The 27,587-nt window shown below is 40.5% G+C and overlaps 1 protein-coding gene across 2 annotated transcripts in view; it reads right to left on the bottom strand.

The window, feature by feature from the left end:
- The window catches only part of LOC126100596 (protein MMS22-like), a 152,720-nt gene that overhangs the window by 93,072 nt on the left and 32,061 nt on the right, over positions 1-27,587 (bottom strand). For both annotated transcript variants that reach the window (XM_049911223.1, XM_049911224.1), the window contains 3 exons: positions 22,101-22,331; positions 4,152-4,265; positions 341-553 (listed from right to left, as the gene is read on the bottom strand). In XM_049911223.1, coding sequence (XP_049767180.1) covers positions 341-553; positions 4,152-4,265; positions 22,101-22,331 — 558 coding nt within the window. The remainder of the gene's footprint in view (positions 1-340; positions 554-4,151; positions 4,266-22,100; positions 22,332-27,587) is intronic.

Here is a 27,587-nt window from a genome sequence, read left to right on the forward strand (position 1 = left end):
AGCAAGACACAGCAGTTGTCAAGGCTTGTGGAGCTTTTGCGTGCTATTATGATGAAGGTGACAATTTTTTGTCTGATACACATAGTATCAAGTTGCCAGACACAGTACTGTAATGATATAATTCCATAAAATCCTTTGTGAGAAGCAATTATATTCCTTCCCACCTAGAGTATTATCACCTCTTACATATGTATACTTCTTTGTACAAACAAAACAGGAAATAAACAATAATTTATAACATTCTGATAAAGTAATACTGAATTTAGTGTCAAACAAGTATTATATCAGTATTAGCAGTAGTAGTAGTAGTAGTAGTAGTAGTAGTAGTAGTAGTACAGACCTTATGAAGATTTTGTTCCTGGTAAGTACCATCTCTCTTGTATCCATACAACTGTGTCAGATGCAGCAACAACCACAAAACAAAAATTCCACGATTGGAACAACTGACACTCTTTGAAACAGCTAAGGATGCACAGGTAGTGGTGGTTTTGCTCTCTGCAGTCTTGTCTGACAGTACACTATTTAATATCTGGCCCAAATGCATCCAAAAATTCTGTATTAAAAATGCAAATCATGTTAAACTTTTAACTGTAGTGACAAAACACATGCCACATGCATTTACAAATGAACATGCACCCCCCCCCCCTCCCCCCCACGCACACACACACAAACGTGCGCACGAGAGAGAGAGAGAGAGAGAGAGAGAGAGAGAGAGAGAGAGAGAGAGAGAGGGGGGATGAAGTTCTACATTAAATAACCTGTATTTTTACATAAAACTAAAGAAAGTACTAACAAACAGTTCTCACTGTCATGATGACCACTTTTTGGTCCCTTTCACTCTTCAGGTTGCAGACAAAATTACTCATTCCAAATGTTTAATATGCTTGTTCCACACATTTAACTCCTTAAGTCTTCACTTCACGTCTGTCTGCAATAACATCAAGCAACTGTAAAACAGTTTATTTATTGTTTGATATATAACACTTACTGTTTCCTGTTGCCAAGGGATACTACACCTTACAACACATTTTTCAGTAATAACATTAGGTATTTTCTTTCCCTCAGTTGAACAAATACAAGGAAAAGATTAAATATGCTTCATACATACCACATAAAAAAAAAAAAAAGCAGCAATATAGAGAAAAGAACTGAATAACAACTGCATACAAGATGCTGGTGTTACCAGCCTCTTCTCTACAGCTGTGCGACAATACATATTTTTGCTCTGTCAACAAAGTTCATAGGTAGCAAAAAGAAAGATATGAAACTTGTTCTGAATATATGTGTGTTCATCTATTAAGCATCAATTCTTTCCAGTCTGCTTTGGAATGGATTTATTTCACTAGACATTCTCACTGCATTTAAAGATCTACTTTAATATATGTACAATCCTAAATAAGAAACATTAAAGACAAACTTTTTCTACTTACAATAATACAGAATGGCACAGTTTAAGAGTAACTCTTTTAATGCAAATGCAATATTTTGAATCCTGAAATAGAGTAAACAGCTACAACAATGGACATTTTTATGCAGCAATCAGCTGTCAGCATTTCAGTTTATTTCATCAGTGAAGTTAGACGTTTCACTTTGCGGTCTGCAAAATGACTTTCTCAATAGAAGAAAGAATTGAAATTGTGGAAACTTATGTGAAAATAGATTTGATTAAGGAACCTCGCTAAATTTTTGGTGTCAAGTATCCAAATAGAGGACTGCCAGAAAAGAGAGCAATATAGAGACTGTATAAAAACTGGCTCACCTACTGACCTGTGCAAAATGTAAAACAACAGAGTTCCTCCAGTTGACAGACCAGAAGTTATTGTAGACATTTGTTGAAGAATTATTCTGAGCCCAAAGAAGTCTACATGTAAATTGGCCGAAAAGGTACAGGTCCATGTAAATAGGAAGAGTTACTAGCGGATGTTGATAAGTCTTAACTTGAAGCCACATTGTGTAATGGTTTTGCAGCAATTATGGGAGAATGACAGTCAGAAATGTTTAGATTACTGCATGTGGCTTCTGAATAACATCGTCGATGGTTCGCTACACTCTTTCCATTACATCATGAGTGATGAAGCAGGGTTTCATCTTTTCAGTCACGTGAATTCACAGAACACAAGGTACAGGGCAATGGAGAATCCTAACATTGTGTGTCAGCAACCACTCCATGACGAAAAAAATCAGTATTTGGTGTACTGTAGCAGGAATGCGCATCACTGGACCAATATTTTTTGACACTACCCTCAACACAATTGCATGTATGGAAATTTCTGACACAGTTTGTGCTCAACTCACTGAATATGAAAGACAATACTGCTTCTGCCAGCAAGATGGAGCAACATAACACACTTCATATCCGTGGAACAAATTCATGATGTCTTCACTGAGAAACGAACTGTCGACAAACATTTACGGCCACCAAGTTCGCCAGATCTAACAACATGTGAGTTTTTCCTGTGGGGACACGTGAACAGAAAGATCAATGAAACAAATCCATATACAATACAGTGTGCATGGTGACAGCCAGTCAAGGAATATTTTAGGCAATTGGTTTAAAAAATTTATTTCATAGGGCCAGTAAAATCTCATAAGTTTACTCATCAGATCTTTAGAAGTTTACTCCTAGAGAAACTTATGCTGTACCTATGTGACAACTTGCCTGTCTTTCAAAACCGAGGCAGTTCTGTCCAGTTAAAGCTCCCGACAAGAGACGCCCTGAGACCTCTGCTGAAACTGCTAGTGAATTCACGCCATTGGTATTAGCCAATATCGTGTGTGGGATACAGGTCACGTGTGTGGAGGCTGGAGTGTTCTGCGGTGCGGAACACAGTTGCCTCTCTCTCTTGTAATCCAGACGTCAAGCAGAACAGACGTCTTTTCGGAAGGCAGAGCCTCTGGCTCCGCTTTCCACAACCGGTCACCAACATAAGTTAACATGAACTGCTTCCCATTCCACTGCCCATTTCAATTAATTGTTTGACCTCCTGGACTGGCTGAACCTGTTAACTTCCGACCCTAGGCACACCCCTTGTATGCCATACACTGAAATATATTCTCTTTATTTTTCCTAATTTCCTGTTATGTTATTTAACAGCAGCCCTAGATGTCCACTCTCAAGTCCTGACCGCTTGACCTCTTGCACACTGTAGTCACGAGGCATATGTAACAACCTTCTCCCCCCTTCCCTGATAATATACAGTACAACAGGTAATGAAGTTGCTGCCACCAGTATCCAAACTTCATGCCAGATATATGTGAATATGCTTATATGTGCACAGCTATGTATTGATATTGCAAGGGGTTATTTAAGTATCTTCTATGATTTTTCATTGCAAATTAATGGTAACTTCATTTCAGCTCTTTGTTTCTGTAATTGCACTGCATTTTCTTCATATTTCCATGGACTACTTTTATCTATACCACCTGGTCTATCAAAATGAAGTAATTTTTGGTTCATTTGGTACTTCACATGGATTGAGAACAATGGACTCATTTTACAGGTTAGTCTTCACTATATCATTCTCATCACACACTTTTTACTGACATTCACACAAACAAACAATGACTGCCCAGGCAGAAGGACTTAGTGGAAATTTGGGCAGTTAGGAGGGAGGAAGACATGGGACCAAGTGGAGGAAAGGAAGCAAAGGAAGGTAGGAAAGTGAAAGACAAGAGTCAGTGGTTGGGAATATGTGGAGATACAGTAAGGAAGTGTGTGTGTGTGTGTGTGGGCGGGGGGGGGGGGGGGGGGGGGGGGGGGGGGGGGGGGGGGGGGGGGGGGGGGGGGGGGGGGGGGGGGGTGGAGGGAGAGAGAGAGAGAGAGAGAGAGAGAGAGAGAGAGAGAGAGAGAGAGAGAGAGAGAGGGGGGGGGGGCAGCTGCAAGGCTCGCTATCAACTAGTACCAATGCCTCAGTCTCGGGTGCATGATTCTGTTTTGTTAGTAGTTTCTTGCTCCAGGATAGATAAAAATTTGTAATGTTTTCATCACTTTCCTTCTGTAAGTGCCTGTTATGATACAGTTGACAGTTCAGATTTAACAACTGAAGCAGACCAAACTATTAATTGTCTCAACTGTTTAAGGACCAAATTTGCTGTTTACAATTACTAACAGATCATATACACAGATAAGCATCAGATTTGTAGGCACTTACTTTTCCGTGGCCTTTCTCATATTGGTCATCAAGTAAGAACAGCAGCAGTAACCACAGTTCTCTAACACATGTACAACTAAATGGAGACTTCTTTTGTAGATCAGTTACCGAAATCTGAAACATAGTTTAGAATAGAAAGAGTGTAGCAATTTAAATTGTAGAAAAAACAGAAATGTAGCTCTTATTCAACTAACAAGTAAATTTGTGATGGGTGGATTATCCAGAAAGTTGTAATACCTCACCATATGAAGCACTCCCGTTAAGTTGCATTTTACCATCACATGACTTTCCACAAAGCTCTACAAGATGGGTACAAGTGGTTTACAAGTGCTGTGCTTCACTTTACAAGGGGTGTCCCATTTAAAGTCATGGCTGAGGACCTGATGCACTTGAGCTGGAGGGCTTAAGGGCCTTCCTGCTGACTCAGGAATGCATAGAACACACACATGGATGCAGTCATTCACAGGCATGTAGGCTGTTAGCGAACTTTATGTGGGTCTTGTATCACACCAGTATTCAAGATTGTGTAAGGCTGCAATGGGAATGCCACCTACATTCACATACTTTGCACCTGCTAGGGATTTTCCAAAACAAGATCAAAAATATTTGCACCCTACAATGAAGATCGAAAGAATCGAGCTACTCAGCTTCGAACAATTATTGGGGGACTCTCCAAATTAAACCCACGAATGACAAGACAGTACAATGAGAATCATCTCAGTGCCCATCAGGACAAGAGTGGGGGAAGAAGAACAAAAGTCTCCAGTTGGCACATTCAGTGAGGCACTCTAGGAGTCTTTCAGCAGATTTTCAATTGAAGCCTTTCTAAGCCATGAGGTGACTGTTTCACATAAGAGCATTCTGACTTTGCGTACTGGAGGCATGCCAGTCTGTTTTCTACTTGGTTCTCAAACTTTGAGTCTGATTCTTGTATCCATCCTGATGTCTACTGTCATTCTGTGGTATCCTCAATTTCCATTCTGTGCAGGGTAGCTTTTCTTTCAGTCCAGTGTTAGGATCCATAAAAGTTCAACTGTGTTCTTGCTGCCTGACACATTGAAATATAACTTGGAATGCCGCCTCCACAGTCTAATTACTGCAAACAAAAGACATCATCTGATCATCAGGAGACAGAGAGCTGCCACTGTGGTCAGGACACTAGCACTGTCCTGACTACAGGGTGGTGGTTTTGCCTGGAGAATGATTGAGGAAGAAGCAGTGGACACGATGCAGGTTAAGCTGACCTGACTGTCATCTGTACAGCCATGGGTCCACAGAGATATAAACTGCTGTCCATCAGTCAACAACCATGAGATACCATGCTGGCTAGTATGGAGATCGAAGTGGTGTGTCAACACCACATCAGCCAGCTACATCTACAATGCACTGCTGATGAGATAAAATGGTTAATCCCTCCTCCCTACCTACATGTTCAATTATTCAGCTGTGTCTACACACAGACAAATTGAGCCTAAGTAATTAGTAATTTATGTAGCAAACGGTAATTAAAAAAACATGGCTATTGTTACATTCTTTCATTGTTTTAGTACCCAGCATGGAGTCGCTCTGCTCCTTTTGCATATCAAAGGTTATAACAACGTAACACTGCCAAGCTATTTCTCAAGATACTAAGACAAATGTTGTACAATAAGATCAAATCTAGTTCTCTGTGTCGCAGACATATGCCTCCTGGACTTGGAATCAATGTGTAACAGCTATCTGCACCTCATCATTGTGACAATGTTAACTAGACAGAAATTCATTCTGATGTAATAAAGATAAAAATCATTGAGAACACGACCAAGGTTTGGAACTGTATTGACAAACACTCCCTGAAGAATATATGGGAACAGACATCTTAGTGTGTTAAGATGTCACCTGTAGAGACAATAGAATTTGCTAAATTGGTCCCTATGCTCAGCAGCTTACAGCATTGTGTCCTCTGCTTAGACTCACTCAGTGCCCTCCAAAGTCTTATGTGCACTGTACATTGCTCATCTCTTAGTGCAGCGGGACCAGGAAAACTGTCATTTGCTCACTCTTCGTGGGGCCAGTGTCATGTTTCTGTGAGTTCTAGGTCGTGTCGGTCTGCCAGGAAATGAGGCTGCCGACGCTACTGCCAAGGTTGCAGTCCTCGTACCTCAGCCCACGAGTACCAATATTTCCTCCGATGATCTCTGCGTTGCCGTCTGTCAGGAGATGGTGTCCCTTTGGTTTCGCCAATGGTCCTCCCTTCACAGGAATAAGCTTCGGCTTATTAAGCCTCTCCCAGGGCCTCCCACCGGGAGGAGATTATTTTAACTTGGCTGTGTATTGGGCACTGCCTTTTTAGCCACCATCATTTGCTAAGTGGTGCTATCCCACCACTTTGTATACATTGCGCCCAAATTTTAATGTCCGGCACTTCCTGCTGAAATGCTCCTTTTTTAACATTTTACATTCCAGCTTGGGTTTGCTGTCTGGTTTATCAGCCATTTTAGTGAATGACGTGCAGGCTGTCGAAGGCCATTTAATTTTTAGTTTTGGACCTCCATTTCTCTATGGTCATTTTTAGCCCCTTTTCCATGTGCCTGTTTTTAGCTGTCTCCTATTCTGTCCATTGGTACCGACATATAATCGTTTAACTCATCTCTGTGTTCGTATTCTATAGTTTTGACTTGGGCACGTATGCCCCAGTTGCTTTTTGTGCACTAAAGCAAAACAAAACAAATAGAGAGACAAACTTCACTATGAACTAAACCAGTTATAGCTTCGCTGCCTAAGAAGGAGTCAGAAAAACCAGGTTAACTTTTGTTTTGTCAGGAGTATTGAATATTCAGTACAGAGAGAACTTCAGACATCCAGAGACCAAAATTTGAGAATGTGATGTGGTGTCACTGCAAGAGATCAGCAGTGATCCTAACATGCCAGCTTATCTGTCTATTTCAGCAGTGTTGCAGCCTTAAATGTAGATTACACAGCTCAGTTAGTTAGTTAGTCAGTCCATGGGAACTGCCAGTAGCACAGCCTGTTGCGGGGATTACTCCTTAGTTGATCACTCACTATTAATGTAGTGTTTGACTAAAGCCATACGATTCCTCCCTCATCTCTGAAAATGCATAGGGCGAGAAAAGGTAGGGGAAGGAGGGAGTGGACACTCAGTGAATGGTGAGAAGACTGGCATCCCAGACAAAGGATGTAATGTAGTTGGTGTGCATGGTTGGAGCTGGTTCTATGTAATAGGTGGGCTTACATCTGAGTCCGTGGGTTTCTTGTCACGAAGGGAGGGTGAGACCTCAATTGGTGGTGGAAGAGGCTCCTACTCCACAGACACAGGCCACATGAGGTGATAGTGGAGCTCCAGAAGTTGCTGAGGGTGTTCCTGCCACGGGTAAAAACTGTGACACACCTGCGGCAGTGATGTGGGTAGTTTGTTCATACCTGGTGTTCAACATCTGATGTGTGGGTGGAGCTGGTTTGCATGGCAGATCTAACGAGCCCTTTCCACTGTAATGCTGCTGGAAGCCTACTCATCCTTACTTCTGTAGCTGCCCAAAACATATCGTAGCCAGCCATGTGGCAGGCTCAGGGCACAGAAGGTTCCACAAAGTTTATAGTATTCACCCATGGAGGATATTTTTGGGGAATAGCCATTGGGGGACAGGGTTATCATCTGACGAGAAACAGAAACCCACAGAATGCATCATTCCTGTTACAGAACATGGCCTGTTTTAGTAATTATTTTAATTTTAATGGTCACACAATGAGGTCTGCCTTCCCATTGGATGCAGGGTGAAAAATATGGTCTATCCTGTTTGCTGAGCAGAAGTTGGGAAAATCCTTGGAACAAAATTGTGGTCTACCGTCAGATACCAACACAAAACATGAGTCCTCAATGGAGAAAATCAATTTGAAGATTGTGATGTGATGGATATCATCTGAGAGGTGTAGGGGAATCTGGAGTGTTTGGACATTATGACTAACCACACTTGCCCACTGAATGGACCAGCAAAATCAATATTTATATGCCCCACTAATCCTTATGGCAAACATGAAGTATGCACGGACAAAGGGCACTCAGACATGACTTCATACTCAGTGTTCCTCATCAGAACTCTGTTAATAATGCTGAGCTCTTTTTATATGGAAATGTAGATATGGAGTCCAAATGGGGTGATCAAGAATGCGGTCTCGCCACTCATTAGTGATGAAATATGAGACTACTTTGGTCAGAGGGTTGTTGCCTTTGGCTTTGGCAATGACCTCCAAGGTAACTGCGAATCCTTCCAATATCCTCAAGAGGGCATCATCAGTTTGTATAAACAAATGTTCATGACATCAAAAGCTGGGTTGGGACTCTTAGGGAGCCAGGAGAGTGCATCAGCATTTGCTTACTGAGTGGTGGGGCAATGATGGATGTTGGCAGCTACTGAGAGACAGCAGCTGTTATCTGTTTATTAGGTACTGAGTTTGACCAAAAAAGCATGATGAGATTTTTGTGGTCAGTTATTAAAGGCATTTAGTTTCATAAACAGGTTGTATAAGCGGACAAGGAAAAAACATTCCCAGATTTCTCGGTTAAAAATACACTTTCTCCTGGGTGTTAAGTGATGGTATATTTTCCCTCGAAACTGTAAAACTTATCAATCCTTTGAATGGTTATGGTTTTATACATGGGCGTAGAATTTCCCGGCACTTTAGAAAACAAAACTCAAGGAGAAAAAACACATTTTGGAAAGATCTTTGATGTGCAGCAACATGTACACTGCATATTTTCATATTACGAAAGTATAAATTCAAATTCCACCAAAAACCGCATGTTACTTTCCGAAGCACTGAAATCGCGATTGCGATGCGCTTTTGTAAGCCAGTCATAGCTCATTTCATGTGATCTCGTCAGCCGACGACAGCAGATATTCAGAGCATAGGACACGTGATGTGGTCAGCCAATAGCAATATTGATGTTAAGTAGCGTGAACACACAAACAGGAAAATTTAATGGTTTAAATTAATATATGTAGTGTTGCTACAAGAAAAGCAAAGCTTTCACATATGATATTGGTCTCTAAGGTTAACACGCTGCAAGAGAAGCTAAGCTTTCACATATAATGTTGATCTTTTTTGTGCATATTACGCCTGAAGATATATCACACAAATGTGTCAGTAAAATTTTTAATAATGACATAAATGTCTGATCTGGGCTCAAAATTCTTCTAAATGGCTCATCATCAAAGAGTTGATTTTTAAATGAGAGTCAAATGCTCTGTGATTTAAGAAATTCATCGTACATTCTTGCACACAGTACAACTTATGTACAAGGAAGTTTACTTTGAAAGTAACACTTTTCAAACCACCATATGCAATATTTACCCACGACCTGTTAGAAATAGGTTTGTTTCTGCAGTTGCCAGAGAGCACCAGATAACAGGCGCCACCACACTTGTGCAGCTACAAAGTAAAACATTATAAGATCTTATATTATGTCAAAAGAAAAAAAAGACATCAGAGCATAATCAAAGCGCATCGGAATTTCATAACCCTACTAAAATGTGCACATTTAAAGCGCATACTTTAAGTGCTCATTCGTATGTCCAGATTCCCAATGAAGTAGACCTCGAACTCATTTTAAGCTTTTCAGTGTGGTTTTCGGGATGTACATTTTCTTGGAGTACCAGTATTGTATTATGTTTGGTTCTTTATTATGGAATATATATATATATATATATATATATATATATATATATATATATATATATATATATATATATATATATATATATATATATATATATATATATATATATGATGAAAACGTGCACTTGAAATGCAGCGAACAGTTGAAACTAGCCAATTGTGTGGAATTAAACACTTCATTTCAAATACATTGACTGCCTCAATGGAAAAGATATATAAAAGTAAAATTTCTTTAGCAAATTGACAAAAATAACTTCATTGTTCTGCAAGGTGATTAATGCTTGAGTGTCAGAAAGGTGGAAAGAAAATAAAATCTGAAACTAATAACATAGTTTAGACTGCCATAATTATGTGAAGGTATTTTAATTCATTTGAGAGCTCCTGACATGAGAGCAGCAAACAAAGAGGAAACAGCAAAATCACTAAATGTAAACATGGGTCACGTGAAGACTACCCACCTCACCACTCTAACTCAGACAGCTCTGCGCATCAGCCCCAGATCTACGATATTTCTGAACTGGGGCAACACTAGATTCCCGGGGTTTTCCCAGAGCTCCCGGTTGTCCCGGGTTGTATGCACCCTGATAAAGGAAAGTGAGAAAAGCTAGTTCTCATAAAGTATAGTCATTGCTTCTTTCTCAATTTGGCTGTAGTTTTCCTGTAGTGCCATCAATGTGTTTAATACAGAGGTGATGAGCTATTCCACACCACCAGCATTTTTGTGGGAGACAATCCTAGCAGTCCCATGTTAGGATGCATTAGTGGCAGGAATTACACTTTTGCTTGGATCAAAAAGTGCTAAGAACAGGCTTGCTAAAGGCATTTCTTAAGTTATTCAAATGAAGTTGGCATTCATGTGTCCATTTAAATTACTGCAAGCTTTTCTTGCATATGTGATCTAGTGATTTTGCAAATTTGATGCCATAGTTATAAATTTCTCATAATAGTTTAATTTCTTCCCTCAAATTGGTAGGTGGTGGTAGCTGGGTGATGGCTTTGCTTTGTTGTCAAGGGGGATATCAGCCATCAGCATGTAATGTATGTCCAAAATACTCAATGTACTGCTGAAAAAAATTCACATTTCTGCAAGTTACACTTGAGGCCACAAGATTGGATTTCATAGGAAACAGCAGTCAGAGGTTTTCAGGTGTTCTTACTTGATGGGACTTCATACGATGATGCTGTCAAGGCAATTATCACTGCAAGGAATGTCATGCAGGATATGTTCCACATATCCCTGGAAAAGGGCATATGCACTGGCAATCTATATCTACAGCTATACTCTAGAAACCACTGTTAAGTGCATGGCAGAGGGAGCACCTCATTGTACCAGTTATTTGGGCTTTTGCATTTCATTACCATGTGGGGTGAGGGAAGAATGACTGTTTCAATGCGTCTGTACGCACCGTAACTAATGTAATCTTGTCCTCACAAACTCTATGGTAGCAATACAGTCATCATTCAAAGTCAGTTCTTGAATATTTGTAAGCAAGCTTTCTTAGGAAGTTGACCTATTCAGTTCTTTCAGCACCTTCATGACACACTCTTATGGGTCAAACAAACATGTGACCATTGGTGCTGCCCTTCTCTGTATATCCACTGTTAATTCCTTCTGGTAAGTGTCCCATACACTTGAGAAATAGTCTAGAATGGGCCTCGTAAGTAACTGGTAATCAATCTCCTTTGTAGACTGATTGGATTTCCCCAGTATTCTACCAATAAACTGAAATCTGCCACCTACTTTACCTATGGCTGAGCTATATGATCATTCCATTTCATATCCTTACAAAGTTTTATATCCATGTATTTGTATGAATTAACCAATTCCAGCTGTTGCTCGCTGATCTTACAGTCATATGGCACTATGCTTTTTTCATTTTGTGAGGTGCACAACTTTTCATTTCAGATCATTTAACACAAGTTGCCAATCACTGCATCACTTTGAAAGCTTATCAAAAGCTGACTTAATAATTGTGAAGTTTCTTTCAGACAGTATGTCATTATAGTTAATGCTGCATTAACTGCAAAAAGTCTGAGGTTACTATCTATATTGTCTGCAAGATCATTAACATAAAACATGAATAGCAACGATCCCACTGCCGAAGTTACTTCTACATCTGTCAATGACGCTCCATCGAAGATAAGTTATAGAGTCCTCCCTACTAAAATCATCTTCAGTCCACTAACAAATTTCACTTGATATCCCATATGATCATACTTTTGATAATATGTGTAAACGTGGTATCGGGTCAAATGCTTTTTGGAAAGTGGGAAATGCTGCATCTACCTGACTTCCTTGATCCATGGCTCTCAGTGTGTCATGTGAGAAAAGTGGAGTTTTCAGAATCCATCCTGGTTGGCATGGATGAGGTCATTCTGTTCACAATACCTCATTAAGGTTGAGCTCAAATCATGTTCTACAAATCTACAACAAATTGATATCTTGGATACTGGATGGTAGTTTCATGGATCATTTGTGCTACCCCTCTTGCAGACAGGTGTGATTGTGCTTACTTCCAACTACTGGGCACAGTTTTTTGTCAGAGGTATGTTCCAATAGATTATAGTTAACAGAGGGGTTAACTCAGCTGCAAATTCAGGGATTCTATTAGGCCAGGGAGCTTCGTTCCCTTTTAACAATTTCAGCTGTTTCTCAATGCCAATGACATGAATATTGATGTCCTTAATCTTTTCAGGAGTACAGGAATTAAAATGAGAAATTCTTGCTTTGCTACTTTAGATTTCAGTTCTTCTCATCTGTGCATTACTGTACACTAACTCTGGTGTGACTAACAGCCTTTATATACGACCAGGATTTCTTTAGGCTTTGTGACAGATCTTCCAATAATAGTCTGCTATGGTAGTCACTGAAGATTTCATGCACTGATTTCATGATGTTGTTGTTGTTGTGGTCTTCAGTCCTGAGACTGGTTTGATGCAGCTCTCCATGCTACTCTATCCTGTGCAAGCTTCTTCATCTCCCAGTACCTACTGCAACCTATATCCTTCTGAATCTGCTTAGTGTATTGATCTCTTGGTCTCCCTCTACGATTTTTACCCTCCACGCTGCCCTCCAATGCTAAATTTGTGATCCCTCGATGCCTCAGAACATGTCCTACCAACCGATCCCTTCTTCTAGTCAAGTTGTGCCACAAACTTCTCTTCTCCCCAATCCTATTCAATACCTCCTCATTAGTTACGTGATCTACCCACCTTATCTTCAGCATTCTTCTGTAGCACCACATTTCGAAAGCTTCTATTCTCTTCTTGTCCAAACTAGTTATCGTCCATGTCTCACTTCCATACATGGCTACACTCCATACAAATACTTTCAGAAACGACTTCCTGACACCTAAATCTATATTCGGTGTTAACAAATTTCTCTTCTTGAGAAACGCTTTCCTTGCCATTGCCAGTCTACATTATATATCCTCTCTACTTCGACCATCATCGGTTATTTTACTCCCTAAATAGCAAAACTCCTTTACTACTTTAAGTGTCTCATTTCCTAATCTAATTCCCTCAGCATCACCCGACTTAATTTGACTACATTCCATTATCCTCGTTTCGCTTTTGTTGATGGTCATCTTATATCCTCCTTTCAAGACACTGTCCATTCCGTTCAACTGCTCTTCCAAGTCCTTTGCTGTCTCTGATAGAATTACAATGTCATCGACGAACCTCAAAGTTTTTACTTCTTCTCCATGAATTTTAATACCTACTCTGAATTTTTCTTTTGTTTCCTTTACTGCTTGCTCAATATACAGATTGAATAACATCGGGGAGAGGCTACAACCCTGTCTCACTCCCTTCCCAACCACTGCTTCCCTTTCATGCCCCTCGACTCTTATAACTGCCATCTGGTTTCTGTACAAACTGTAAATAGCCTTTCGCTCCCTGTATTTTACCCCTGCCACCTTTAGGATTTGAAAGAGAGTATTCCAGTCAACATTGTCAAAAGCTTTCTCTAAGTCTACAAATGCTAGAAACGTAGGTTTGCCTTTTCTTAATCTTTCTTCCAAGATAAGTCGTAAGGTCAGTATTGCCTCACGTGTTCCAACATTTCTACGGAATCCAAACTGATCTTCCCCGAAGTCGGCTTCTACCAGTTTTTCCATTCGTCTGTAAAGAATTCGCGTTAGTATTTTGCAGCTGTGACTTATTAAACTGATAGTTCGGTAACTTTCACATCTGTCAACACCTGCTTTCTTTGGGATTGGAATTATTATATTCTTCTTAAAGTCTGAGGGTATTTCGCCTGTCTCATACATCGTGCTCACCAGATGGTAGAGTTTTGTCATGACTGGCTCTCCTGAGGCCATCAGTAGTTCTAATGGAATGTTGTCTACTCCCGGGGCCTTGTTTTGACTCAGGTCTTTCAGTGCTCTGTCAAACTCTTCACGCAGTATCTTATCTCCCATTTCATCTTCATCTACATCTTCTTCCATTTCCATAATATTGTCCTCAAGTACCTCGCCCTTGTATAAGCCCTCTATATATTCCTTCCACCTTTCTGCTTTCCCTTCTTTGCTTAGAACTGGGTTGCCATCTGAGCTCTTGATATTCATACAAGTGGTTCTCTTCTCTCCAAAGGTCTCTTTAATTTTCCTGTAGGCAGTATCTATCTTACCCCTAGTGAGACAAGCCTCTACATCCTTACATTTGTCCTCTAGCCATCCCTGCTTAGCCATTTTGCACTTCCTGTCAATTTCATTTTTGAGACGTTTGTATTCCTTTTTGCCTGCTTCATTTACTGCATTTTTATATTTTCTCCTTTCATCAATTAAATTCAATATTTCTTCTGTTACCCAAGGATTTCTGTTAGCCCGCGTCATTTTACCTACTTGATCGTCTGCTGCCTTCACCACTTCATCCCTCAGAGCTACCCATTCTTCTTCTACTGTATTTCTTTCCCCCATTCCTGTCAATTGTTCCCTAATGCTCTCCCTGAAACCCTCTACAACCCCTGGTTCTTTCAGTTTATCCAGGTCCCATCTCCTTAAATTCCCACCTTTTTGCAGTTTCTTCAGTTTCAATCTGCAGTTCATAACCAATAGATTGTGGTCAGAATCTACATCTGCCCCAGGAAATGTCTTACAATTTAAAACCTGGTTCCTAAATCTCTGTCTTACCATTATATAATCTATCTGAAACCTGTCAGTATCTCCAGGCTTCTTCCATGTATACAGCCTCCTTTCATGATTCTTGAACCAAGTGTTAGCAGCTATGATTAAGTTATGCTCTGTGCAAAATTCTACAAGGCGGCTTCCTCTTTCATTCCTTCCCCCCAATCCATATTCACCTACTATGTTTCCTTCTCTCCCTTTTCCTACTGACGAATTCCAGTCACCCATCACTATTAAATTTTCGTCTCCCTTCACTACCTGAATAATTTCTTTTATCTCGTCATACATTTCATCTATTTCTTCATCATCTGCAGAGCTAGTTGGCATATAAACTTGTACTACTGTAGTAGGCATGGGCTTTGTGTCTATCTTGGCCACAATAATGCGTTCACTATGCTGTTTGTAGTAGCTAACCCGCACTCCTATTTTTTTATTCATTATTAAACCTACTCCTGCATTACCCTTATTTGATTTTGTATTTATAACCCTGTAATCACCTGACCAAAAGTCTTGCTCCTCCTGCCACCGAACTTCACTAATTCCCACTATATCTAACTTTAACCTATCCATCTCCCTTTTTAAATTTTCTAACCTACCTGCCTGATTAAGTGATCTGACATTCCACGCTCCGATCCGTAGAACGCCAGTTTTCTTTCTCCTGATAACGACGTCCTCTTGAGTAGTCCCCGCCCGGAGATCCGAATGGGGGACTATTTTACCTCCGGAATATTTTACCCAAGAGGACGCCATCATCATTTAATCATACAGTAGAGCTGCATGTCCTCGGGAAAAATTACGGCTGTAGTTTCCTCTTGCTTTCAGCCGTTCGCAGTACCAGCACAGCAAGGCCGTTTTGGTTAATGTTACAAGGCCAGATCAGTCAATCATCCAGACTGTTGCCCCTGCAACTACTGAAAAGGCTGCTGCTCCTCTTCAGGAACCACATGTTTGTCTGGCCTCTCAACAGATACCTCTCCGTTGTGGTTGCACCTACGGTACGGCCATCTGTATCGCTGAGGCACGCAAGCCTCCCCACCAACGGCAAGGTCCATGGTTCATGGGGGGGGATTTCATGATAGCCAAGTACATTTCATTCAGCATATCTCTATCTACAATGCTACACTGTATTTTACACCTATTATGCAGTAGTCTCTGTTTCTTTGGAAGATTTTACAGTTACTGTATACTCTGCAGAGCCCCTCTCATCACAAACCGTTCTACTGAGTACCTATATATATACAGCGCATGGTCAACTATTCTTTTAAACTTGAGCCATGGTTCCAGTACGTGCTCCTGTCCTGGCCTGAAAGTTTCATGTTCTACATTAGAAATGACACCACTGCTTCTTCACCTAGTTTACTGAACACATAAATTTTTCTTCTTGTTTTAATTGCCCTTTGTACTTCTGTAATCGTGTTGCTACAACTGCCTCATGGTCACTGATACCAGTTTTGATGTGGAAATCCTCAAAGTGGTCAGGTCTGCTTGTTGCCATCAGATCTATTTCTGTCGTGAACAGTGTTCCAAACTGTCTGTTCTAGATAGTTTTCAGAGAAGACATTTAGTAATATTTCACATGATATCTGGTCAAGCCACTACTAAAAAAACCTTTAATTATCCCAACTGATTGATGACTTAAGTTTCCTCCAATGATTACAGAGTGATTGGGGAATTTACGTACAAGCAAACTGAGGAGTTCTCTTAAGTTATTTAAATAGTCACAGCACTTGGTTTACTGTTAAGCATATATTCACACACAAATTTGCATTTTACATAATTTGACTTCATCCCCCAATTTTGTGAGTCTGGTGGTCAATAGAAGGATCCAATAATAATTTTATGTCCATGCCTGATACCGAGTGTTGCCAAACAATCACGCATACAACTTCAGTTTCTATTACACTGAATTTCAGTTTCTTGTCTCCTGCAACAAATAAACTGCCTTCATTTTTCCATTATTGTATCCTTTTGATATATGCCTAAATGTTCCCCAAAAATTTCTCTGTTGACAACTTCAGATTTTAACAAGTTTTCTGTATCTAGTATTATGAGAGCTTCACTGCTTTTTAAGAGCACCACTTTGTTGCAAATGCTTCAGCAACTAACCACTAAGATTTAAATACTAGGGTTTTAATGCTCTCACATGTGGGCGGCGGGGGGGGGGGGGGGGGGGGGGGGGGCATTTCTTTGGATCTTACACTGATAGTTCTGGGTTTCTTATAGATATCTTATATGGACTGGATGAGGAGTTGCTTAATCTAAGAAACCATTGTGTAGACTCCACACACAGTCAGCTACGTGCTAGCAGCCTCTTCAGGTGTAGCATATACCTGAACCATTTAACAGGACCTTATAGTTATCACCCCTATGGTACAACTCGAGGAAATCATAGCCTAGCCTGACACAAAACCTTTTCAGTTGCTGGTTCAAGTCTTCCACTAGTCACAGAACTAGGTGGCCACAATCTATTTTAAGAAAATGCTGCAGGTTTTGAGCTTTGTTGAAACTTGTCGAACAAGCCTGATATTCTCAACCTTCTCTGTCAGACATTGGAATGATCCAATTATGACCTCAGAGTCAAGATGACAGATATTGTTAGTCTCAGTGTGTGCCACAGCCTGCAGTTGATAACACATTGTTCCTTAAATGGTGGTTGGAATAGTCTGGTAGACAATATGTGGGGCATCAAATGCTGTAAACATCATTAGATTTTTGCAACCTCACACTCAAGGGGTTTCTTGCGAGTGCGCCTGGTATTACTCCCTATTCATTGCTGCAATTTACCTACGGAGTAACATTATTCGCCATACGTTTGGACTGATGACGATTAATAGACCCCTACCCCCTTGTGTCCATCTCCCTTTGACATGGGACACAATAAGTTTCCCAAGAGGTGAAGTAAACTTACTTCAATGGCTCAGTATTGACTTTTAGTTGAAGGTGGCACCTTGACTTTGTTTGTTAGGGGATGGGTGTAACATCCTGAGTTTGCCCTGATCATGTAAGTTTATTATTTTGACAGAGAGAAATGGTGTGTTAACGACCACAGTAGCTTGCGATTGCACATCCACTGGAAGTTGTATATATCCATCCACGAGATCAATTTTGGAAAAGTATGGGCAACCCATCAGTTTTTGCATCAATTTCTCAGTGCAAGGAATAAGATAAGTATCAATCACACATTAAGCATTTACAGTAGACTTGAAATTACAAAAAATACCTAGTTTGCCATTTGGTTCATGGTAAGATATAAATGATAAAAGTAACAAAATCTGCTGCCTTTTGAGATGATACAATTCTTTCTTCAGGTTGTGATGCAAAGCGACTGGAATAAGTCATGCACATCAAAATTTCAGAGTGGCTAATTACTTTAGTTGTTGGCACAGCCTAATCCTTATTAAAAAGAGAGGTCAAAAGGTTTGAGATGAGGTATACAGATTTGTAAAAGGTGCTATATGTGAAATGATATTCATGTTGCCATGCATGTGAAAGGCAAAAGTTTGGAAACCATGCAGACTTAATATATTTTGCACTAGATGGAAAGTGACAATGAAAAATTGCAGTTGTCAACAGACTTGTTTGTAGATTTTGGAGACTTGTCATAACCCCATAATTGTGTCTGTTGTTTACTATAACACAACAGCTATTGATTTACTCCTTTGAGAGGGAGTGAGCTTATTTCTTCATAGGTCTTCTCATTGATTAATGATGCAAAAGCTGTAATAGTGTAGTTTTCAGCAGCATTAAGTGATGAGCTACAGCAGACTACAGCAAGTGATCTCGTCTTCCACAATTTGGGGAATGAATTCCCAATATCGGCTTTGGGAACTATTATGTCTGCAAAAACAGTCTTCACATTGGATGGGACAGAGTTATTTCTTACATTGAACTTTATTATGATGAAGATGACATAGACTGGTGTCTACTACTGGATTTTCAGTGACTGACTGGCATACTGGCATGCAAAGAGGCGAAGTGTCTTTTGTATTGGACTTTGTGACAATGCAGACGGGTGTCCATATATTTAGCGACTGCTTTTCATAACATTACTGTCACTACTTGATGAGAACATACAACCTGAATTTGGACTACCCTCACACCTGAGCAGGTGGGTATGTGTCTTTAATGTAAACACATTTCTTCGTCTTGTGCAATAGGGATTATCATTTTTTCTGTGGAATCAACATATAATTTTAAACAATCACTCTTCTCAAAATTAAAACCACACTTCTTCTTCTGATGGGAATGTTGGCATAAGTGGTGGTTTATGCTCTGGTGAAGCAATTGTTGAAGTATAGACTCTTGCAAACCTATCCTCTGTTGGAATAGTGCTTCTTGCAGACCCATCCTCTGCTTCTGCAGTACTTGTTGTTGTGTCTGCAGCACCTCATTTGATTTTGAAGCTGCATTTGCTGTTGTCACATCTTGAGAAACTCAAGACCAATTTTGCTGAATGTACACCATTTAACGTGCCAACTTTGAGCCCAATGCAATCACTTGTGACTTGAATCCTCATTCACCTTGTAGAATGGGCTAATCCATTCCTTATATTCAGCAGCACACAGCACTTACTGACAACACACAAAGACACAAACATTACGCAGTACTTTGAACAAAATTAGTTACAGCCAAGTAATAAATAATTAGATTAATAAACTGCCAAAGACAGCTCTAGAAAATCCAGGTAAAGTTCTGAACAGTCACCAGTATTAAATACTCCTGGCTAGAGAATAGGCCAAACATCCAGAATCCAAAGTCTGAGGATGTGATGCAATGTCAAAGTAAGATGTCAACTGTGTTCCGAGCTAGGCAGCGATCTGTTTGCTCCAGTTTTATATGCACCACATAGGTCACCTAGTTAGGCCTTGTGATATGCAGGTCACCTGATGCGGATGGTGACTGCAGAGTCAATCACACACAGTCGTTGTTGGAGAATGACTCATGCCAGAATGCAAGGCACAGCAGCCTAAGCTTATTGTTGAACTGTGATAATCACAATTTCTGCAGTTTTCTACTTTATGTGTGGAGAGAAATTCAGTGCCTTTTCTGTGGCGTGATATAATGCTAGGCAATTTCCATAATGACATTATCTACAGCCAGGGCCGGTTTGAGCACATTTTTCCACACAAGCAACATATGATTTGCCCTCCTCCATCTCCCTCCCTTGTATACTTTAATATGTCAGTTTGGCCACTCTTACCCCAAGTGACATGCCTCTCCTTTCTAACCTTCCCCTACCAATCCTTCCTTCCTTTTTGGCAAAGCAGCTAATAGTTCAGAAAGATAAGAATAGTTGTTCAATTTTAAACAAGTCTATCAACAGTGCTGGAATTTCACCTCTTCAAGTTAAGTATTGGCCAGCCATTCTGTCTCTTTGTAAAATTACAGTTTTAATATGAGATCCAATGTGGCAGAAAAGACACATAATTACAGATCCATGCATTTATTAAAAATAATACCCTAGTCCCCCTTATCTTAACTTTCAGATTATTTGCAGTCCTCAAATACTTAAACAAGGAACCAACATAATTACATGCTGACATCTCCTCTTCATGAGGCTGTTGGAAAATACACTATTCAAACTTAATGCGACAAGCTGCACAGTTTGCTGAGATGGTCAAGGTGACCAACATTGGATAGTTACATGTGCCTCAGGCAAATTGTTGGCATGTAAATTTGTGAGGCTGGATAAGAAATACAATGGTAAAACAAAAAAGTAATACACAGCTTTCACTTCTGAATACGTTTATCAAAGTTAAACTTGTATTGCATACATAGTGCCCTACAGAAGCTTACCGTATTTACTCGAATCTAAGCTGCACTTTTTTCCAGTTTTTGTAATCCAAAAACCTGCCTGCGACTTAGAATTGAGTGCAAAGTAAGCAGAAGTTCTGAAAAATGTTGGTAGGTCCCGGCACAACTAACTTCTACTGTCGAATATATGTAGCGCTACACAGGCATGCTTTGCAGGCACAAAGATAAATACTGGCGCCAAAACCTCTGTGTCAGAAAACAAATTAAATGAAAAGGTAGAAGAATGTAAACATTATGCCATGTATTTTTTTGTGTTTGCTACTAATTTAAATCCTGTCTGCCTAATAAACTAAGAAACTAGAGCGAGACAACAGCAAACGCGGAAGATTATACATATCATGTCATGTTTATATTTGTATTATTCTTTTACTGAATAGTGATACAGTCAGAAATGAAGCACGACAAGTGAATAGATTTTTAAATCTAAGATGACTAATTTCTGTGCAGAATGTAATGTACTAAACAGGTGTCTGCAAAGATTTTCAAACGGATTTTTTTTTTTTTCGCCAGACTCTCGTTCAGAACATCATCTATCAGACGCACTCTATTATTTGGTTCTTGTTGATCATTATCAAAGAAATCAAGCAGCGTAAGTAACAACAACAGTCTCTTGCCAATTTTTTTTTTTTTTAAGAAGCGGTAGCATGCACGAAAGCAAGCCATGCCACGAGCGGCGACAGGTCGTAAACACTCATTATCAGAATGCGACAAACAATGCATGACACAGTACAATAATGCATTTTCAGCTTAGAGTGACGTAAACACCTATAACAAAGAGAACGGCACTTATCAGATCAAAGCAAAATAAGCAACTGATTCAAACCAGGCGAAGCACCTCAAAAAGGAAGGGTACCCGTATAAATACGGACGGAGCGCCTGACACATAGCAGTGGCTACCTGGTAAAGCTTAACTGCTAAGCTTACAATTCGAACCAAACTACTGTAACTGTATCTTCATCCATTCAACCTCAATTGTGCCTCATGTTACAATGGACCAACTTTGTTTCGATTTGGAGGTGCAGTCTAAAACTTTTCTTTCCCCTTGAATTTCAAGCCTCAAATTTCAGGTGTGGCTTAGATTCGGGCAAAATTTTTTTTTTCCTTGATTTCTAGTCTCATTTTTCAGGTGCGGATTAGATACGAGTGTGGCTTACATTCGAGTAAATACGGTATCTTAATGGCTCTGCTGTACACATTTTCTGGCAAAACATGGATGCAGAGAACCAGGGTAATACAATACAGGACAGAATTTCATTCTAGGTTTACACAACTTGGAATTTGCTACTGAATGTGAACTGCAGGCAATATATTTATTACAGAGGGTAATGCAACATACCTTTCCAAATCTGGCAACTGCAAGCATCACAAGGTCTGTTATCAGCAACAAAATGTTCTTCTCTGTTTCACTGCTAAAGTTACTGCATCTTGTTTCACTGAAGCTGGGTGTCAAAGAATCAAGCAGCGTGTCTGTTCCACATTTATAGCTGTCTATCTGTACACTTAAAATAAGATGATGCCATCGCAGATCTAGATGCAAGTGGAACAGATGATAAGATGCCTGTGGACACTTAAAAAAGTATGAAAATCAGCAATAACACATAAAAAAGCTGATCAGATATAAAATATTATGACTATATGCAAAAAGATTATTGTACTTAAGATGTAAGTAGAGACTCCATTTAAGAATGGAGGTATTCTGGAGAACACAAATACACTGCAGAGATGTAGAGAAGAAGCAAAACTGATTCAGGTCTGATTGTTGCTAGATTTATATGTTCAATAAATGTGAGACTAAATAAATAAATAACACTCATAAGTATCAGCAACACAGGGACAGATAGATTGCTACTCACCGTAAAGATGACATGATGAATTGCAGACAGGCACAACGAAAAGACACTTACACATTAGCTTTTGGCCAAAGCCTTCTCCAGGAAAGGAAACACACACACATTCATTCAAACAAGGAAGCACACCTCATGCACACATGACTGCCATCTCGGGCAGCTTGGTCCTTGGTACTGTCATCCATTTGTAAAGAGCAAAGAAGTGTTTGCTATGTTTTTGTGGGCAAATGGGATCACTCGGAAAATCTAGCAGAGAACTTCAAGAAATAAAGAAACACAAATAAAGCAAATTACGAAAGTGTGCATGAAAAGCTTCAAGTCCTTCAATATGTTGATTCATTTGATTACGCAGTTGTTGCTATTGGAGTACAAATCATTAACCACTTTTCATTCAGCAATATCACTGAGGGTACAAGAGGGTTCAGAGGTCAGGATGGAAAGCATGAATCCATAGCAGTGCTTAAGTTTGTGTTCTGCCATCTGATAAGATGATTTAAAACTGCTGTACATGCGAGGCTCTCAACAGCTTGATCTCAAGGAAAGATGGTACTGGAAGGACTCCATAGCATGTTATGTACATTAAAATCCCATAAAGGAGCATATGAGAGAGTAGGTTTACAAGTCAAAAAGACCTAAATCTCCATCAAAAGCAAGTACAGTGGACATATGATTACCACATATGACATGTGCACATAAACATACAACTGCTTGCAATAGGGCGAGAAGGCGAAATGAATAGTGGTATTCATTGTTGATAAATACGGCCACCTCATCTTTAACTATCTCCCTATTGAGGTCAGCCTTTATGTGTAAGTTACACACTTCAGTACAGGGGTATCAGTGGCTTTCTGCTTCTTCATAACATTCTCATTTAGTGGGTCACCGGCAGTTTTGCAACTGACAGCACAGTAAATTTCGGTTCAGTATTTTCTGTACTAAGCTTTTGTTGTCACAAGAGTATCATATTGAATAACTTACTGGATCGTTGAGAATTTAAATGCGAATACATGGACGAGAGTGGAGTTACACACAAGGAAATTTGTTCCACTTTCAACACCTTTGAGAAAAACATTAAATTTAGATGTCAATTTTTTTTCACTGTCGTGCCAAAAAAGCAGTGACGCTTGGTGGTGCTATTGACTTGAGTGCTTATTTCACTGTAAGGAATGTTTCTGGTCACCTTACTGAATTTCCTTTCTTCTACATATGACGTACAGCCACAGATCGACACTATATGATTCTGAGTGTCTAGCACAGTTAGGTTGGGTAGAACACACTGGCTCTAACATGGGTCATATCCTCTAAAAGGGGAAGACAAAGCTGTCCTCAATACAAAGGCTGGTGTTAGTAGTCTCTTCTAACAGTTCTTTTACATTGTAATATCTCAGGACATTTCACAATTGTCTTTCAATTCCTGAATATGTCAAATCTGGATGACCCTGGAGTATTCATGAAGAATAGACTAGTTTCTACAACACATGTCTTTCATATTGCTGAAGTCAGTCATTATGAAAATTCTGTTAGATGGAAAGTTTAACTTATTGTTACAGTAGAAGTATCATCAGAATCAATTGAATTTGTTGAGAGAATTAACTAATGTGAGAACACATGCTTAAGTTTTGTTTGAAAGGTACATTGATTCAACGATATATGCTTTCCTATTTCTATGTAATATGATGCACTGCAGACTGTTGGTATCGTCGAAAATTGGTTCGATACCGTGGAACTGGAGTCACGGTCCTATTTCATCAAAGGAAAATTATTACTCTCTACAGAATTGCATTTTATTATTTTTCCTCATATTTTTTCTGGACCTAGCAACTAGTTTTTGTCGAGCAATCTGTCATTGCACTTAGGCAGACTCTGGCTGATCTATAGAGACAATTTTGAAGAAATCTTTGTTTACAAAGTTCTCGAGAGACAAGAGCAATGCCAATGAACAGGAGAAAAGAATTTCCAGCAAACTGCACTATTAATTACAGTATTCTGAACTCTTTGAGGATGCCCACATCGAAAATGGTATCAGTGACCATGCAGTTGTGGCAACAATGATTACCAAAGTACAAAGGACAATTAAACAACAAGAAACATATATATCTTCAATAAACAGGATAAAAAGTCAGTAGTGCCATATCTCAATGAGGAACCTGAAACTTTCATCACAGGGCAGGAGCATGTAGAGAAACTATGGCTCGAGTGTTTAAAAGAATAGTTAACCACATACTGGATAGATATGTATCCGATAGAACAGCCCATAGTGGGCACCTCCATGGAATACAGTCACTGTAAAGAAACTTCTTAGGAAATAGATTACTGCATAATAGGTGTAAACCAAAGCATAGGGTTATAGATAGAGAAATGCTAAGTGAAACGTGTTTGGCTGTCAAGAGAGCAATTTATGATACATTCAATGACTACTGTAGCAGAATACTGTCAAATGATTTTTCATGGAACTCAAATAAATTCTGGTCATATGTAAAGGTCATTAGTGGCACCCAGGTTAGTGTCCAGCCCTAGTGAATGACACAGGAACTGAAACTGAGGGTAGCAAAGCAAAAGCTTAAGTCTATTTTCAAACGTTCCTTTACAAAGGTAAACCCATGAGCATTGCCACAATTTAATGCTCATACCATGAAAAGATGGATGAAATAAGTACACTCCTGGAAATGGAAAAAAGAACACATTGACACCGGTGTGTCAGACCCACCATACTTGCTCCGGACACTGCGAGAGGGCTGTACAAGCAATGATCACACGCACGGCACAGCGGACACACCAGGAACCGCGGTGTTGGCCGTCGAATGGCGCTAGCTGCGCAGCATTTGTGCACCGCCGCCGTCAGTGTCAGCCGGTTTGCTGTGGCATACGGAGCTCCATCGCAGTCTTTAACACTGGTAGCATGCCGCGACAGCGTGGACGTGAACCGTATGTGCAGTTGACGGACTTTGAGCGAGGGCGTATAGTGGGCATGTGGGAGGCCGGGTGGACGTACAGCCGAATTGCTCAACACGTGGGGCGTGAGGTCTCCACAGTACATCGATGTTGTCGCCAGTGGTTGGCGGAAGGTGCACGTGCCCGTAGACCTGGGACCGGACCACAGCGACGCACGGATGCACGCCAAGACGGTAGGATCCTACGCAGTGCCGTAGGGGACCGCACCGCCACTTCCCAGCAAATTAGGGACACTGTTGCTCCTGGGGTATCGGCGAGGACCATTCGCAACCGTCTCCATGAAGCTGGGCTACGGTCCCGCACACCGTTAGGCCGTCTTCCGCTCACGCCACAACATCGTGCAGCCCGCCTCCAGTGGTGTCGCGACAGGTGTGAATGGAGGGACGAATGGAGACGTGTCGTCTTCAGCAATGAGAGTCACTTCTGCCTTGGTGCCAATGATGGTCGTATGCGTGTTTGGCGCCGTGCAGGTGAGCGCCACAATCAGGACTGCATACGACCGAGGCACACAGGGCCAACACCCGGCATCATGGTGTGGGGAGCGATCTCCTACACTGGCCGTACACCACTGGTGATCGTCGAGGGGACACTGAATAGTGCACGGTACATCCAAACTGTCATCGAACCCATCGTTCTACCATCCCTAGACCGGCAAGGGAACTTGCTGTTCCAACAGGACAATGCACGTCCGCATGTATCCCGTGCCACCCAACGTGCTCTAGAAGGTGTAAGTCAACTACCCTGGCCAGCAAGATCTCCGGATCTGTCCCCCATTGAGCATGTTTGGGACTGGATGAAGCGTCGTCTCACGCGGTCTGCACGTCCAGCACGAACGCTGGTCCAACTGAGGCGCCAGGTGGAAATGGCATGGCAAGCCGTTCCACAGGACTACATCCAGCATCTCTACGATCGTCTCCATGGGAGAATAGCAGCCTGCATTGCTGCGAAAGGTGGATATACACTGTACTAGTGCCGATATTGTGCATGCTCTGTTGCCTGTGTCTATGTGCCTGTGGTTCTGTCAGTGTGATCATGTGATGTATCTGACCCCAGGAATGTGTCAATAAAGTTTCCCCTTCCTGGGACAATGAATTCACGGTGTTCTTATTTCAATTTCCAGGAGTGTATTACTGTTGAGAAACAGCTGAAATCATTACAACTGAAGAAAGCTCTAGTGCGCAAAGGTATCCCTGCCAGATTCTACACTGGATCTGAGGCTGGGTTGCCCCCTCTTCTGACTATAATCTATCCTCGATCCTTGAATAAAAAGCAGTGCCTAGTTCTTAGAAAAAGGCGCAGGTCATACCCTTCGACAAGAAGGATAGCAGAAGTGATCCACGAAATTACCATCCAATACACTTGACATTGATTTGTTGCAGACTCTTCGACCATATTCTGAGCTACAACATAATGAAGTATCTTGCACAGAACGACGTCCTCCATGCCAACCAGCATGGATTACAAAAACTTTGATCATGTGAAACGCAACTTGCACTTTTCTTGCATGACATACTGAAAGCTTTGGATCAAGGCAATCAGGTCGACGCAGTATTTCTTGACTTCCAAAGAGCATTAGATTCACTACCACATCTACGCTTATTGTCAAAAGTACAATCATATGAGGTATCAAGTGAAATTTGTGACTGGATTGAGGACTTTTTGGTAGGGAGGATGCAGCATGTTATCTTGGATGGAGAGTCATCACTAGATGTTGAAGTAACTTCGGGTTAGCCCAAGGTAAGTGAATTGGGACCCTTGCTGTTAATGTTGTATATTAATGATTTTGCACACAAATTAATAGTAACATCAGGCTTTTAGCAGATGATGCTGAAGCTGTATAAATATTGACAGATTTTGATAAGATTTCAAAGTGGTGCAAAGATGGGCAACTTGCTCCCAATGTTCAGAATGCAAAATTGTGCACTTCACAAAACGAGAAAAACATAGTATCCTGTGACTATTATAATATCAATGAGTCACTGCTGGAATCAGTTAACACATACAAATACCTGGGTGTTACACTT

This window comes from Schistocerca cancellata, chromosome 9 (genome assembly GCF_023864275.1).
Source record: "Schistocerca cancellata isolate TAMUIC-IGC-003103 chromosome 9, iqSchCanc2.1, whole genome shotgun sequence".
NCBI lineage: Eukaryota > Metazoa > Arthropoda > Insecta > Orthoptera > Acrididae > Schistocerca > Schistocerca cancellata.